This window comes from Chiroxiphia lanceolata, chromosome 10, assembly GCF_009829145.1.
Source record: "Chiroxiphia lanceolata isolate bChiLan1 chromosome 10, bChiLan1.pri, whole genome shotgun sequence".
In the NCBI taxonomy this organism is placed as follows: Eukaryota; Metazoa; Chordata; class Aves; order Passeriformes; family Pipridae; genus Chiroxiphia; species Chiroxiphia lanceolata.
In genome coordinates, this window is record NC_045646.1 from 14,947,870 (window position 1) to 14,965,309 (window position 17,440).

Below are 17,440 nucleotides of genomic sequence, written 5' to 3' on the forward strand. Positions count from 1 at the left end.
CTCTCCCTCCTTCCCTTGGCTGCCCAGGGTGGTGGGGAATGGGGATTGTGGTCAGTCCATCACACCTAATCTCTGCTGCTCCTTCCTCCTCAGGGGGAGGACTCCCCACACGCTTGCCCTGCTTTAGCACACACTTCCCAAGGGGTCACAGCATCCTTTGGGCATCCACCTACTCTGACATGAGGTCCTCCAGGGGCTGCAGGTGGATCTCTGCTCCAACATGGACCTGTATGGGCTGCAGAGGCACAGCTGCCTCACCATGGTCTGACCATGGGCTGCAGGGGAATCTCTGCTCTGGCACCTGGAGCACCTCATCCCCCTCTTCCATTGACCCTGGTGTCTGCAGGGCTGTTTGTCTCACATATCCTCACTCCTGTCTCCATCTGCACAGGGTTTTTTCCACCTCTGAAGTACCTCATCCCAGAGTCGCTGCCACCATTGCATGGGCTCAGCCTTGGCCAGTGGCTGGTCCATCTTGGGACCAGCGGGCATTGGCTCCATCAGACACAGGGGAAGCTTCTGGCAGCTTCTCAGAGAAGCAACCCCTCTAGCCTCCCCCGCTACCAAAACTCTGCCATGCAAACCCAATACAGTGTTAAACAAATTTGGCTACAGCTGTTGCATAAAATCAAACTCAAAAGTTACCATAGTTCATAGTGAGCAATGCTCAGTGATGTAGAATCAGTTAATTTGAATCAGTGTCCTCCCAAGAAGGGAATGTTCTTCAGCCTTGCTCATTTTGGAATATAATCTTTCTCTGATCTTTGAAGTGATGAAATGAAGGAGTCAATCACAGAGGCACAGAAATTAGAGCAATAAAAGAGTTGTTAGACTGTAGAGCTCATTATTCCACCCCTAAAAGGCTACTCTGCAGTGCATTCTTGGGTACTTTGTCCAGTGTACCTAAAAACCTAGGAGTATGGAAAGAATGAAGAAGAAATACTACTGCACAGAAATGCCAGTCCTTTTCTCTCTGTTTTGATCCAGCTATAGGATGAAGCAAAGCAGTAATTGCTGCCATTATAGAGAACAAATCTATTTGCATTTCTACAGTGCTTCAGCTCTAGCTGTGAATGCCTAATCAGTCCTATTGCTGGAAAAATATTTTCCAGCCTCTTGTCAAATTTCTGTCTGATTGCAGTGCATTACTGCAAAGCCACTTCACTCCATCCGTGTCCTGGCCCACATCACTAGAGGGCTGTGGTGAAAATTTTTGAAGCCAACACTGGTGTGTAAGAAACAATATAACAGTGTCTGTCAGTGGTTCAGTAAATGATCTTTCACCTCTGGTAGAATCCTGCCTAGCATAACATGCAAGGGTATCTGTGTTTCTAGAACTGTAAAACTCTGAATAATGGGTGTATAAAGATCCCATTGCACACTTTTACAGGAATAGTGACATTTGCCCAATGTCTGTACTGGCTTCAGCCATAACAATCACACTGCGTTTCTCTCCCCCATCCTTCCCCAGCAGTGGTGCCTGCAGGCTGTGTTTCTCATTCCCTGTTGTACATGCTTTATCACAGTGATAAGCACTATCGAGTGACTGCTACATTCTGATGCAAACGTAACTGCGCAGGTGACATGCATTTGTAAATTTACCCTGAATCTGGAGGACTTGCACCTGCTTTTCTACTAATCAGCAGCTTTGTTCTGCCTCCACAAACCCTGTAAATTTAAGGTCAGTTTAAGCTTAGTGCACAGTTCCCAGGTCTGATATAGCTGCTTTGTTTCCATCACCAGGCACAGAAGTGTTGTAACCTGGCCAGGTTAAAGATCCCTGCAGGAAAAGGAGATGGCTGGAACAGCACAGAGCTAGTAACTGTCAAACTGTTTGTGTGAGCAAATAGACATGCAAATGGTGAGGACAGATCACTCATTACTCCTCAGTTCCACCCCTGCTCACACCTTGATATCCCGTGGTTCAGCTGCAGGAGCCCTAATGTACCATGCAAAGGAAAAGTGTCATTCAGTCAGCTGTCACAGACTTTGGAGGAAGAAAGAATGAACAGAAAGTGTTACTTGCAATTAAATAATCAGCTTGTTCTTACAGAGGAAGTTGACTTTACTTTCTTCTTTTTTTATTATCAGTTAATTTATGTTAGTAAATACTGTGTCTTACAAAGCCTTGTATCTCATGGATTTGGTTTATCAAAAAGCAAATGTTTATATGATTCATCTGACAGAATTGTTCATAACTAGAAAAGAAAAAGCCACTCTTTCTCCAAGCTCTTCAAATACTGAAAGATCAATAAGACTACAAAACGTGACAAGGGACTGACAGTCATGCCCAGTGAGTAACAATGTAAACCCAAAGTTACTCGTGCCGTTATTCTGCATTTACACCCTGTTGAGAGGAGTCAGTGCTGGGAGTGATATTCAAGCTGAGCAAGTGAAGAAAAGGAGACATAACAGTTTTTAGTGCTATTTTCAGCCCAATCCCACATGCTTGCCTTATTCACGCTTCTATTTAATTTGATATGTAATGCATGTGAGTTAGACAAAAATTATTTTTCTCGTGGTTTGATGTTTTTACATACACATTTAAGAATTATATTCCCTGTAATCCACTCTCACTACGTTAGAGCTGTTCCAAAGTTGAAAACTTTCACACAAACATCTCAATCTTTTCTCATCAAAATCATTCGTATTTCATGTATTTACAAAGTAAATTTTCCCTGAGAAAGCAGCCAAAATCTCACAACAGCATTTCCATTTCATCAATTCATTCAACTCACCCAGGAAACATTTAAGGCCATTTTCCACTTAATCATTTCAACTAAATCTACAGTACTAGCTTTAGATTTTACAGATTGCAAACCCTCATCCTGTAGAATTAGAAATTTTATTTGTTAAACAAGACCCAACAATTATGAAAGACCCTGTAATGGGAACAGCATGTCCTGTAACTGGGCACGTGCAATCCTTAACCTTTAGAGAAGTGCCCTTCATGACATGCACTGAATCAATCTGTCCTAGGGGTCCTACTGCCACAAACTGTTCAGAAATGCTGTGGTAGAACTCTCTTTTATACACCCAACTTGTGCCTATGTAAGTCTTCTTCATCAGGTCCTAGTGCTAGAAAAATAAAATACGTTTGTTTAGAAGGTTGTTCTGCCCTCAGGGGAAAGGAAATGAAAAACTGGGCAGGGATTGAAGAAGATCTTGATACATCCATAGATTTATGCTGGAGGTTCAATCATATATCCTACAGGATCCTATAGGTTTATGGCCTAAACCCCAGAAGGAGTAACAAATAGCTGCTACACTCTGCCTTCTACTAGCAATAACTAACCAAATTTCCTGGCACTTCCTAAGCTTAAATGGGACCTGTCCTTGGCTGTTGTCAGTGAGGAGCGTGGGTTTAGGATAGAGCCACAGAACATATCCATACTGCTGTGTGCTTGGGCTTCTTGCAGTGAGAACTATAACAAAAGAAGAAAAAAAGAAGAATTCTACGTAGGGCTTTTTACAGGGTTAAAGCTTGTGAGGATCTCACTGGTATGTCCAGATCTGACAGAAAGCAGCATGATGTACTCAGAATATCTAGTGCCTTCTTGGTAGTGGGGACAGGAGATTTTCATTGACCTTTTGGGCCAGTCACTGGCATAAACCACACCCTGAGGCTTCCTGAAGAGCAGGGACTGGAACAGAGAGGGAACAAAGAAACACGAATCGTCCCACTTGTATCTTGTGCCCAAATTCACTCTTTCCCCATTCCCAGTGCTGCTCAGGTATGGTAACCAACTGTGCTGTCTTTGCCAGAGGTGTTTTGAGGCATCAGAGATAGAAAAGTCAAATCTGCACAACAAAAGTAAAATCTTCTGCACAACATTCTCATCATCATAATTAGCCATAAGTAAAGAACTCTTTTAACAGATACACATTTTATGCATATTGATATTAAAAAATAACAAAGCTACAATGAAGAAATAGCTATGTTCAATGGAGCAGAACCAACACCACTGTGTGAAAAAGCTGAATTAAGTATTTCTGTTCCTACTGACTCTGCAATCCATGTGATACAGTAACATAGTCTGGTGGGGAAGATGCAACTCTCACAAGAGGGCAGACTCGTAACTGCAGACTCCTCTACAGCACACCGATACTTGTCAAACATTGTTACAACTTCAGAAGCCACAAACCTATTAAATAAGAGAGTTTTAAAATAAAAATAAAGAAGCACAAAAGTGGGCTTCCTGGGACCCTGCTGCTATATTTAATGTATTAAAAATCATTTCTATTTAGCACACCAATTAAGGATAACTGTATAAGACAGAGATAACCTGCTTGCCACAAGTTGTTTTGAAGCTCATGTCCTGCTGATTCATTCTGAATCATATCACCACAAATACTTTCACCCTGAGAAGTTATTTATTGGCCTAGAAAGTTCCTATTTTTGAAAGTTTATCACAGTAGTTTCATGTCACTTTAGACCTGTCTGCATACCTGTCCTTCTGTTAATTTTTTTTTTCCAACAAAAACCCCTCAATTTTCACTTGACCAATGAGCATCATTACACAATAATACTCTTATATCCCCAGTAACAGGAGCTAACCTGGACACAAGGAGTTTTATCATTCTTCTTCTTCTTCATCCCTGTTTGCTATAGCAAGGATGCTGTTTTAAAAAAACCCCAAATTTAATATGTTTTTAAAGGTTGGATGGGTTTCTTTTCCTGTCTACACACTTACAGAGATCCTTGCACTTTCAGAGGTCTAATTTTTGGATTTCAATTACTAAGGCACAAGACTGATCCATGTCCCAAGAGGTCCCACACCCTAGTTTAGAAATGTGAAATTCAGGGTTGATATTCTGAAGTGTCCCTTATTTCTAGGGGAGACTGAACCAAGGCCAGGCAGGCTCCTGGAAACTCTCAAGGCACAGAAAGGGCCCCCTCTGTCCTAAACACATTCAACTCTTTCATCAACCAATACATTTTATGTTTGAAAACTGCACTATAAATTAAATGAGGGTACCTGGCAATCTCCATTTACGGCACAGGTATGAATTCCTCTTTTCTTTGTTCTTGAGCACTTGCATCACTATTTGACTGAGCTAATCCAATAAAAATTCTAAAACAGTTTCAAACATGTTTCTCTATATTTTATTTCATGCCCTATTTTACATCGGGTTATTCTCTAATCTAATTTACATTATTCTGAAATCACAAACTGATCATAATTACCTTTTAATGGTAATACAAGCTCATTTAAAGGGAACATTAGGTGCTCCAGTGAAGACCTACTGTAGCAGTTCCTTGCAAATAAGATCATGGGGTGTATGTATTTTGATATGAAATAGTAAAAGAAAATATGTTAAATTCAATATTTACACTGTATTTTCAAATGACAAGCAAAAATATTGCTGTTTCAGAATCTCACAGGGGGGAAATTTAGATACTAGCTGAATTGTTCATGAGTTAGTTCAGCACAAATAATAACCAGAAGCATGAATCTGTCTTCCACATAGATTGATAGCAGGTTACTATCCAGCAATGTTTCTATACTTGGAGAGGGAGTTCAAAACATTATTGGTTCTTGCTTTCTTGACTCAAAATAGCTCTCTTCTGAATTTCTGCTGAATCAGACTTTTTTTTCCTTTTAATCCCTCAGATCTGTGAGGTTTGAAGACTTTCCATAGACAGGTCTTTTATCCTAACATGCTCAACTGTCCTGAACACTATTTCTGAAAATAGGATTTTGCTGCTTCATGGAATTCTGAAGAAAACTCATATAGAAGTTTTTATGACACCTGGAATGTTCTTGAGGTTGAAAAGACAAAATGATCCTCATATATCCTTCTGTCCATATAATAATGAGGTGATAGTGATATTAAAGGCTGGCACTTTTGAAGTTTCAAAGGTGAAGAAAACAGATATAAAGTTTTGTTCTTAGTCCATAGCTAATCTGTGACACTTAGTGCTGTCAGATGTGGTTAAAACCATGGGTTTAGCAAAGTCTTTCATAAAATTAGACATTTATATGGATAATGAGATGGGATTAGGGGTCTTCACACTTCAGGATACAAAGTACCCACTCAGCTGAGAACTAGATAAAATTCTCTTATTGAAGGCAATTTTATAATGGGCTGCAACAGGTTTTCTTGAACTTATAAAACCTTTTAATATTTAGACCAGATTAAATTCTTCAGGATATTGACTTCTTTTAGGTAAAGAAAGAACCTTGCATGTTATGATTACTAGAATTATGATAATCACTGAAATACCTCATTGGTGACGTGAATTCACTGGTGGCTGAATGAGACAATTAACTAGTGAAGCCAATTTACCCGACACTCTGACTTTGTGTTTTAATCCCTGTATGTGACAACAGCTGTGTAATCTGAGAACTCAGAGTTATTGACATTTAATTACAATGTTTTTAACTCCTGTAGATAATACAGACACTGTGATATTTTCCTTCTGCAAACTGGGTATTTTCAGTCCTTCCTTTTTTCATAATGAAAGCCTCTTGGTGTCACTAATATTTTTCTTAGAATTCCACTACCTTCTGTACAACAGTGGTTTAGGAATTTCTAAAACAATCATCATTATTGTATCTGGAAAATCTCATGTCTGATTATTTTAGATTCTATTTTTGCCGTCAGGAGAATACCTGTCTCAAAATATATGTGTAAGACTGTCAGTAATTCATTATCTATTGGAGATTCTCTCAATTTATAAGATTGAGTAAAGTAAATCTTGAGGTAATGTTTGAATCTTGCAGTGCAATAAAATATTAAGTGGCACTATGATTTGGACATAGTACAGTTGACAGTGTTTCATGGCTCATTTGCCCAAGTAATTATTAGATTTTACTCACAACTCAAAGATTAAGTACAGTTTTTTCATTGCAGAGATTCAGGTTTGTACGTATATAATGCATAATGGCTCTAATTTAAATGGAGATCAGGAACACAGGGATCCCAAAGCTGTGTTGTACTAATTAGAGAAATATTAAAAACACATTAAATAATACTGTGCAGTTGTGAGAGGTGCTAAATTGGTTTGTATGTCTTTGATGCAAAATGTTGTAAAACTACAGTACAGTAAAGGCTATCTGAAAGTCAGTCTGAAAAAAGAGATTTGAAATTTTAAAAACAAACCAAAACAAACATGAAATATCATTTGAGACTTTTTTGAAACCCAAAAAAAACCCATGAAATACCATTTACTGACAGTTTCCAGCAATGATTGGTAATCTCAACTAAGTTTTCAGCTCATGTATGTTCACACCTGACTCCCTTTTTTTCACTCTTCACTTAGTTTAGCTACACTGTTAGCATTTATCAGCAAAATCTACAATTGTATTTTGAAATTTTGAAGCTATCCAGCATTTTTCACCTCTATATTTTAATAGATATTTCCCATGGTTGAATGTTCTACAGAAGACTAACCTAAATAAAATTCATACCAACATGTAGCAATTCTTTACTTTCATGAGTACAAATCCATAGGAAGTTGTTTTTAATTAAGCAAAGGCTCAGACACTGGGGCATTCTGCATAGTCTCATTCAAGTCCATCCTAAAACATCAAGCACAAATATGGTTGGTCTTTCCTAAAGTGAAATGACGTGGATTACTTGGGCATGGCAGCCTTGAGCTGGGGCAGAGATACAGCAAGGGGTGAGGATCCAGTGAGTGCTGTAACCTCTGCGCTTGCTTGGCTGACACAGGGCTGACAGAGCAGCATCTTGCAGACATGCACTGTGCTAAAGTCAGCACTGGACACGTGTGCATGTGTTTCAGTAAGGACAGGCACTCACTGTGGTTCTGTACCAATGAAGATGGGTTATAGAACTTAAGATAAATATTTTGAAGCCTATTTCAGATCTCTTTACTGTTTCTGTTACCAGTGGCCCCCAAATTGACTGATACAGAAACCTGGGCTGGATTTTTTTTATTTACATTCAGTACCTGTTTGCTTGACTGAATAACTGAACAGCCCTCACTTTCCCAAAACTCCAATACCACAGGACTATCTAACAAGCCAAGCTACCTATAGACCCATGGTTACCAGAACACAGCCTTTCTTACTCACACCCACATACATCATATCTCTGAGGTGTAAAACATGTTTCTCTCCATTTACCCTTCCCATCACAGCTTCTGACTGAAGAAGCAAAAAGATAACCTGTGACTACTAACAAAATCTCAGTGGCAGATCTTTTCCATTGCTCACTGGGAAATGCCAAGCAAAAGCACTTTGCACCTCACCCCGTGCCCTCCCAGGAGCCCAGCTGTGCTCCCTGGAGCTGTTTGTCAGATCCAGTGATGCTCAAGCTTTGTGTGCAGTTCTAATGCTCAGCTCCTGGGCAGTCACTGTACCCCAGGTGACTGGGTATGCAGTGGATTTTTAAAGCTAGGTTCTTTTCTGATCTCTCAGTTATTTCTATGGCCAGAGGGGTTTTCTTCTTCTGTGATTTATATAGAATAACTTAAGGTAACTTCACTATCACTTTATTCTTACCTGACAAACTTCACTGAGGTTTTCTCCTGCTTTGATTAGTTGGCAAATGAGTTTTTGAAGAAAAACCCATGATATTACCCTTTCTAGTGACAAAACTGATTTAAAAGATGACTAAAAGAAGGATGTAATACTACATAGAACACTCTGAAATAATGGATCACTGCAGCCAGGACATTTCACATGAAGCATTTCATTGTATAGGAAAAGGTTATAAAAATATATTGATATAGTAGAAAGAGAAAGATCAAAATAAAGGAGAGAGTATTTAATTTTTATCTCTACTATTTATATTTTTCATCATGTATTTTAAATTTGGATAAGTGACTTTTTGTTTCTATTATGGTATCCCTCAATCACTATGTTACTACATATATAGGCACGAATAAAATTTTCCTGTTCTTGGCTTATTAATGTTGCTATTCCTTGTGAAAAGGAAGAAATGTGAAGGAAGAAATATTTTTTCATCTTTTGCTTGCATGATTACAATCTGTAGCTATGTTCAACTGGCTTCCAGCTACAAGATAATCACGTCTAGATAAAGTAGGATTCTTTAGGGAGTTGGACTACGAGATGAAAAATTCTCTGCAGACTAGAAAACATATTTTGCAGAAAAGATTTAAATTACAAGTCTCGTTCATGCTACACAACATAACTGCACAAACACTTTAAATCAGGAATTACACTTTTAAAACCTTTAACACAATAAAGACCCTTAGTGAGGTTCAGCAGTGATAATGCAATGAACAGCAAAACTGAAGAAATACAACTGCTGATAAAATCCTCAGGCAGATGGGGCTGTCTGTACTGAGGATACAGGGTGTGTTGTACATCTTCACTTAGCAGGTTTTCTTACATTCTAATTATGTCCCCTGCAGCTTTAAATTAAGAGTAGATTCTTTTAGAACTGGTAGGTTTTCCCATTTTAGCTTGCATGTGAGGATTCAGCTACTTATCAAAGAATCAGCATTCTATAAACCAACCTGCCATGGTTTTGTGTGTAGCAATCAGTCTGTAAAGGCCTTAGGAGAGGGCTCTCTCTTTTTCCCCTCTACATGTAAACAGCAGCTGGTTCAAGAATGTCCCAGTCCCAGAGTAACCTTCCTAGAGAGCAGCTTTATAAACAAATTCACTGCAAAAATCCAGCAGTTCCCAGAAAGCCAAGGTGCTTTCCAAAGTCCTTTCCTCAGTGCACTACAATAGAAGGTTATTAGCAGCAGAACTGTGGTAGTAAAAAAACTGGACCCTTTACAAATGGAGATTCTTCCTCCCTTTTTCACACCAGCAAGCTTCAAAATTCAGTCCAGCTTCAAAACTGTAAGGACAACCCAATGCTCAGAATAATTAAAGCCTTGCAGAGTTTTTGTTCTGGTTCTTCAGTGTCTGTTATTTACTTCAATTTTTGTCAGTCTGAAGTTTATTTTGTGCCTTTGTGCTGAGGACTCGTGGTTTTCTTGCCGATTTGTACTGGAAATTATGGTAGTTAAAGTTCAGTTTCCCAGAAGAAGATTCTTACTTCAGCAAGTCAAATATTTATATGATGTCTACTCTACTGTGTAATGACAGCATTCTATGTAGAATTTTTTAGAGATGAGACACTTTGAAAGTTCCAGACTTGCATAATCTGGAAAATTCTGAATTCTCCTGTGTTTCATTACATTACTGCCTCTCTCTTTTCCTGTTGAAGTAGCAAAATACTTACTCTAGCTTGATGAGCTCCTTCCCACATTTAAAAGAAATTTGTTTGGGTGTAGAAAATGTCAGGTCTCCTGCAGCAAAGCTCATCTGAGTTTTATTCTTCTGTTGTATTACCTTATAATGTTCCAAATCTATGACCAAATCCATTATTCACAAATACTATTTGCAGCACTGAACCAACCTTAAGTCCAACTGAGAAGTTTTCAGAACAGTTATGTTGTGTGGTACTGGATGATGTGTAATAGCACCACCATTTGGAGCTCAGGTATCCAGCTGAGATGAAACTTTTCAATATCATTACTAAATTTTAAAAATAGTTAAGATTTATTTTTATTTATTATTTTAATTTTTTTTTTAAATGAGGAAGAAGAGTATCTCTGGTCAAAACTGCAAGCAGATCTGGGCAATTATTTCTAAAAGGCATCCCCATGCTCCCTTCCATTGCTGTGGCTTTTGAAACAATTGCAAATTGGGATAGCAGCACCACAGTCAGGTTTTGAAGGATTCATTCCTGAAAGCTGACAAATTTGTGCTGGGGATAAAAAGACTAAGTTCACTGCAGGGTCTTGAGTCTTTATTCTTTGGCAATGGAGAGAAAGTGAACTCATCAATCAAGGAGAACCATAGCCGGATAAACAGTTTTAGGGCAATTGGTGGTGAACTGTTTGCTAGGCAGCTCCTGTAAATACAGATACTCAGGACCACTGGGGAATGCTGTGAGGACTTATCTGCTGCCCTCCTAGTGGAATACAGTAAGACTGGTAAAGTATTTGAAAGCAATTTGTAATCAGCTCTCAGACTGTTGGATAAGTAACACTTCCTATGTCCCTCAGATCTTCTGCATTTTTGCAGCTTTGGTAACACCTTGGGAGTGTAGCTGAGGGCAAAACATAGCTCAGTATGTGCATGCATGGAGCCCTGCTTAAATGGTTGGTTTAAAGTCCATAGTTAGAAGAGCCCAGTTTATGTGTTGTGTTTATGGAAAAGGGATGGAATGAAATTGGGTTTATTATTAACTAGATTGGAAACATATAAAACTGTGAAAATCTACAACAGATTCTAACAACAGCTGAATCTCTTTTTTTCGAGGTATTTCAAGATTCTTACTAGACTGCACATCTCAGATAGCATTGCCTGGTTATATAAACCAGTGATAACATTTCCTGTGAAACTGGTGAGGATGTAGCAGTGCATTTTGAAGTGTGACTTTGTTGCCTCACTGTCACTGTGAGTTGTTAAATATGTCTCATTTGGAGACCTTATCTGGAACTTTGAGTACAGTTAACATTTAAAAGCTCATAGAATAAAACTATTCATTTAGAAATATTAGAGCAAGCCACGGAACTGACAGTGGAACTGCCTTTGTTTAAATGTTCTTCAATATTAGACAAATTAGTCTTAATAATGTCTTCTTACATTTACATTATCTTTCCTTTTGAAAAATAAACAGCTCAAACCATTGTCCTCTGCTACCAGCAGATGACAATTATTCAGAAAAGCCTTTGCTTTGGAATTGTCTCTGGTGTTTCAATACAATATTTGACAGTTGAACAGGAAACAAAATTTTTACATGATAACTGTTTATGTTCAGTATTCGTGTGATAAGTTTACTGAAAAGAAGCTAAAGAGAATAAGAACCTGTTTAATACTGTAAATTGAGCATAAGTGTAAAATGCTCTGTCTGAATGCCTGTCTTATCTTTCCTCTGACAGGTTGATAATGTATGGCTTTGTGAAGGCCATGGTGCACATGGGCCAGTTAAAGCAATGGGAATTCCACTTCACTGACTGTTTATTTTTTGGATCACTGATGTCTGCCACAGATCCAGGTAACCATTTAAATAAATTTTCAAAAGTCAGAAGAGTAAATAAGAACATCACAATTGTAAGTCCCATAGAAATGTTTGAAGTCTCTGTTCTTGATGTTTTCTTCCCATAGCTCTTAAATGTCTGATATTCTGATAATCATAAGTCAAATCAGCTCCAGAGATCCCTTGTGTTTGTTTCAGTGACTAGTTTACCTTGGTTTAGCTCACAAACTTCATAATTGGAGTTGCTGGAAAGACTGGAAAAATGTCCTCTGATCTCCAGGACACCTCCCTGCTGATTGCTGTGTGAGAACTGCTGTAACCTGGGGCCTCACAGTTAAAAATCTCCACATCACACCCATGTGTGATTTAACCCAGCTTAAAGATACGGGGAACGAAGCTTTCAGATTTGGCCATATGAATACTGTTTATAAGGCATCAGTTACGGTTTGAATGCAGAGCTCATAGAAATACAACTCTAAAAAATCCCACACCAACAGATTGACTTGAATTTGCAGACGTGAGATTTAAAGCCTGAAGTTGCAGTAAATAGCAAAGTCTGGGAAGCAGACTCGGAAGCAGACTCAGTGAGTTTCGGAATCCCAGAAGTACAGAATTCCTTACATTTGAAGGGATGTCTGGGGGTCTTCTAGTCCATCCTTCTAACCAAAACAGGGCTTATCTCAAAGTAAGCCTAGGTTTCATAGATTTTTCCAGGTTTTGATATGTTGAAAATATTAATAAGGGTACTCTAATATTAAAAGGAAGGTATTGCTATTTGCATCTGTGGGACAACAGCAAAGGACAAGGTGAAAAAAGGATTTTTTAATATGTTGTCTGCTGAGACAAAGTACAAATTTTGCAAGGGTATGTTGGAATTTTTCAAAATTTTCAGCTGAGCTGATCCAGGCAATGTAACAGAAAACATTTTGTCATGCACATTAGTGTTAACTACCCTTGAGAAACTTCTCTGAGAAACTTAGGAATAAAGCTTTCAAATCCCTGGTTTTGAAAAGAAATGAGAAAAAGCCATTTGTTCTACATTTTTTTTCCATTCTTTAAATGATCTCTCAATATTTAACAAGATGCTTTTGGCTTGTGATTTATCGTTCTGATGGCTTAAAAATATGGTCTAAAACAATTTATTTCCACAAAAGCAGTTGTTGTAAGATTGCTGTAAAAGCTGCATCAAGTTGTTATTCTCAAATTAATCCAAGCATCCAATATGCTGCCACTTATCACCCAGCTACATTATTAAGATTCAGCTCAGATTGGAGCCTATCCTCAGAGCAAGAGAAAAACACAGAAACTGAAAGCACAAGGGAAACCTTGGAAAATAAACTGCTTATGGAATAAAAGGGTGCTTACAATTTCTAAGTATGTTTCTTGATGGTGCCATGAATAGGGTTTTGCAGCTGACTTGGTTTCTTTTCCCATTTTCCAGTCCAATACTATTTAGTTTCACAAATTAACATGTTGACTTATGAGGAGTAATGTATAAGACAAATGCACTGATTTTGATTAGAATGGTATTAAATCACCACTGATTAATCTGAAACAACCATGAAATAAAAAAAGAAAACAAAACAGAAGCTCCTCTTAGACTGTAAGGAATAAGAAGTGACAAGGATTTCTTTTCCTGGATTTTTAAATAGGCTTAAAAATCTAATGCTGCAGTTGAGAAAACTGCTTTTAGTGTGACAAACTGTCATTGATTAATATTGTTTGCGATTACTCCTTACTTATATAGTGTCTGCTCATGTCCAAGAGGTTTTTCAATGTTCAGTCTTGCTCCTTCTGTTATCTACTCACAATATTCTAAGTTGTTCCATGTGTTCACTAACCTTATCCATAAATTTCAACCACTCAAAGACTTAGAGAATTTTGAATTATGTTTTTCATTAATTAAATGGTGGAGACTGCTGAAAATATTTCATTGTGTTGCAGGATCTGCTACTGAATTATAATCTCAAGCCATGTAAAGAGTTCACTGGCATTCCAAAAGTTAAAGCTAAAATTTTGTGCCATGGAGGACTGATATGTATTAGAGCATAAAATAATCAGTCTAATGATTTTATATGTGATAACTAGGTTTTGATTTGGTTTTCTTAAAGAAATCTTTGGTAAAATGTCAGCATTATAGAAGTAGGCTAGAACAATAAATTAGTGTCTTAAGATGAAATAATAAATTCCTGTCAGATTTCCTACATGATTTTTCATTTAATTTTTCACTGTGTAGGATTATAAACTCATTTTAAAAAGAGATTTAATTTCCCTTGGCTATTGGAAGCAATTAAGTCTCAAAATATGCTAAAACTGATCAGTTGACAGAAGTTGGTTTGATTGAGTTCTGTATTTGTGATTGTAAAGATGACTGGTAGATGTTTACTTGATAAATAAAGACTTACTAGCAGTGCAGTGAACAAATGTCTGCCAGTTAAAACTGCCAATACTGTTAAGAAGAAAAAAAAATATCATAGCACTCTGTAGGTTTTAGTTTTGAAAGTTATCTGAAGATTATTAATCTAGACATTTTTGCATAAAAATAATTCAGAAGAGTTGCTATTACATGCTGTGTGTTCCTTTATAAAGGAAACTAGCTTTTGAACTAAGATTAAGAAATTAATTTGAGACTGGATATACTTGGGACTGTGTTTTGCATTATAGACTGTGATCCCTAAACGTCAGTGATGCTTTGGGATGCCTCAAAAGAACTTTCATGTGTCTAGACAGGAAAGTTAGAAACTTCAGAGACAAAAGAAAGTTACTTTCAACTAAATAATTCGTTTTACAGAGAATATCTCCTTTCAATAATTTACTATTTTCAGCAGGAAAAGTTTGTTATTTTAAGACTTCAGGTGAGAGATTTAATTTAAAGAAACAGAATTCTAAAATTCCCAAATTATCACTTCCTCAATCTTTGATTTAAACATGGCCAGTATTTACAGTTTTCTTTATTCTGATCAATCTTGTTCTTTCATCTGTGTCAAACAGCACAGAATTCTCTCTTTCGCTGTAGAAAGGGTTTCCTCATGTTAGTATTGCATTTTGATTTCTAATGGAACCTGACTCTGGGAGTGTTTGGCTGTGATCCCCTCAAAGGGGATGGAGCAGTTCCTTCCTACATCCTCGTGCAGGTGTCACTCATCAAGAGCAGCAGTGAGAGCGTGGCAAAGGTGCTGCTGTGGGCGTGGAGCCCCCAGAGCAACAGAGACCTGGCAACTGAAACCCTCTGCAGGGTGAGCACAGCCTGGATGTTCTGACAGCAGCTGTGCTGCGCTGGGAAGGCAGGTCAGCAACGAGCCCCTGCAATCGGCTGCTCCAGGGCGCCGGTGGTTGTAGCAAATGAACGGACAGAACAAAACTGGTACATGAATGTAAAGATCTGAGCTCTGCCTCAGCCACCAAAAATAACCCAGTAGTGTGACTGGCACATTGTCTTGGCTGCTGCCATTGACATGTTCTGTGCAATGACCTTCCCATCCAGACACATCTCTTGTGTCTTTAGCACTTCCTTTTTCTTTTTCACTTTTGACATTTCAAGTGTAGAAAACAGCTTTACCTTACAAGGGTTTGCCGGAGCACGGCTATTTCTGAGCTATATGAACTCCCTTACCTTTGGTCACATTGATAATCACAAGGCTCTTCCCTATTTGGAGTTACTATGGTTACAGCTGAACTGGAGCTGTGGGTTGCACTGCTTTTGTTATTGATAAAATTGGATATTTATCAGAAAGAGCAGTTTCTGTTTCTCGTAAAATCAAAGGATTTCATATTAAGAAGCATAATGTACAAATACAACAACATAATACATTTCATATACTGGTTATGTAGGACTTTATAAATGTGGTTTTAATTAAAATATTTGTATGCTTTCTTCTTTTTCACCACTGAACTAATCTGTGAGTGGTGTGGCTGATTAATAGGGAAAGAAGACTATAACTTAAATTGAAATCTTTATTTTTAGACCAACTCAATAGGAAATATAAGTTAAATTTCTCTCATCTTATTTTCTTCCTGTTTGACACTGCCCTCCTAAAAGAATTTATGCCCATGAGAAAGATATTAATAGTTCTAGTCAGAGGATTGAGGTACAATAATACAAGTACTTTATATAATGGTCTCATTTATTTTCTGGGTTTCCTTATTCTTTTTAAACATAACAGCAAAGTAGCATTGGATACATTTAGCTTAGGGATTGTTGTTGTTTGCTGATATTTCAGTCGCAAATACTTTTTACAGGGATCAATAACAAGCCCATTTGTTTCTACATATGTCAAAAGTTACCTTTCACAAACCAGCTCCACAGACACTTGTTATGACTTGGGTACAACTGAAAGCATGTTAAGCTTATCATCTAGCAGATGTTCCCTAAGGCCATGAAGTTAAGGAAGAAGTGAATCAGATTTCTGCTGGCACAAGTACTGTGAAAATCTTAAATGCTTCACTATTTCCTGCTTCCCATCTCTGAATTTTCAAGTGAAGGTCACAACTCTTTCTGAGTCAGCAGCTCTCATACACATTATTTCCATTGGTGTCAGTTTTTACTGCCACAAAAGGTGTTTGTGCTCCCCCAATTAACTGTCCCTTAAGCCATCAAGTTCTTTACCTGTCTTTATCCCTGTCCTCATATACTTACACTGAAATAAGAGATGAAGAGGTATTGTGTACTTTAACGAAAAGTAGTTTGGCGTCTATAATAGATATTGTATCTATTGAATTGTGCAAGTCTTTGAGTAGTTTCCACACAAAACCCAAGCTGTACTCACTGTTCCTCAGAAGTGCCTTCAGAAAGCCAGGGAGGCCGTGCTAACTGCAATGCAGTGTCTGTGGTCTTTACTTAAAGTTCTCACAGATTAGACATGTCACTGTGATATATGATCACTTTAAAATTAATTCCCTTGAGTTTAAAGTCAATCATCAGACAAAACATGATGTGTCTACTTTGGACATGATGACTATTCCTAGGGTGTGATTCTATCCAGAGAGCAATTTAAATTAACTTTCTTCCGTAGCAGAATGTCATGTCCCTTTATCATGTCTGTTCTGACCTATACCCATAGATTCTCATAATTAATGAAGGCAAATGTGATCTGGGGGAAGTGACTACATGCTGGTTGTCAAAACAAGGTGCAAATGTTTTCTTGAGCTCTTAAACAGGGTGGGTGTGCCAAAGATTCTGCAGTTCTCTGTTGCTATGCAGATACTATTTACAATGTTCATTAATGAGTTGGCTAATGCAAGGGGGCTTCTTCAATGTATAACATTATGCTTAAAGGAGATTGCAAACACTTTGAAAGATGTGATTAGAACTCAATATGATTCCTGTAATGATTTAAAATCAAGAAGGATAAATGCTACACTTAGAAAAAATCAACCTCATAGATAGCAGACAAGAAGTGAGCATTCACTTATGAGAAGGATTTCAGGTTTACAACCTGAAAATGAGTCATAAGTACCAATACAT

General features: G+C 37.8%; 1 protein-coding gene across 1 annotated transcript in view; it reads left to right on the forward strand.

The window, feature by feature from the left end:
* Positions 1 to 17,440, forward strand: part of SLC9A9 (solute carrier family 9 member A9) — a 182,751-nt gene that overhangs the window by 28,909 nt on the left and 136,402 nt on the right. The window contains exon 5 of the mRNA XM_032698082.1: positions 11,879 to 11,994. Within this exon, the coding sequence (XP_032553973.1) occupies positions 11,879 to 11,994 (116 nt within the window). The remainder of the gene's footprint in view (positions 1 to 11,878; positions 11,995 to 17,440) is intronic.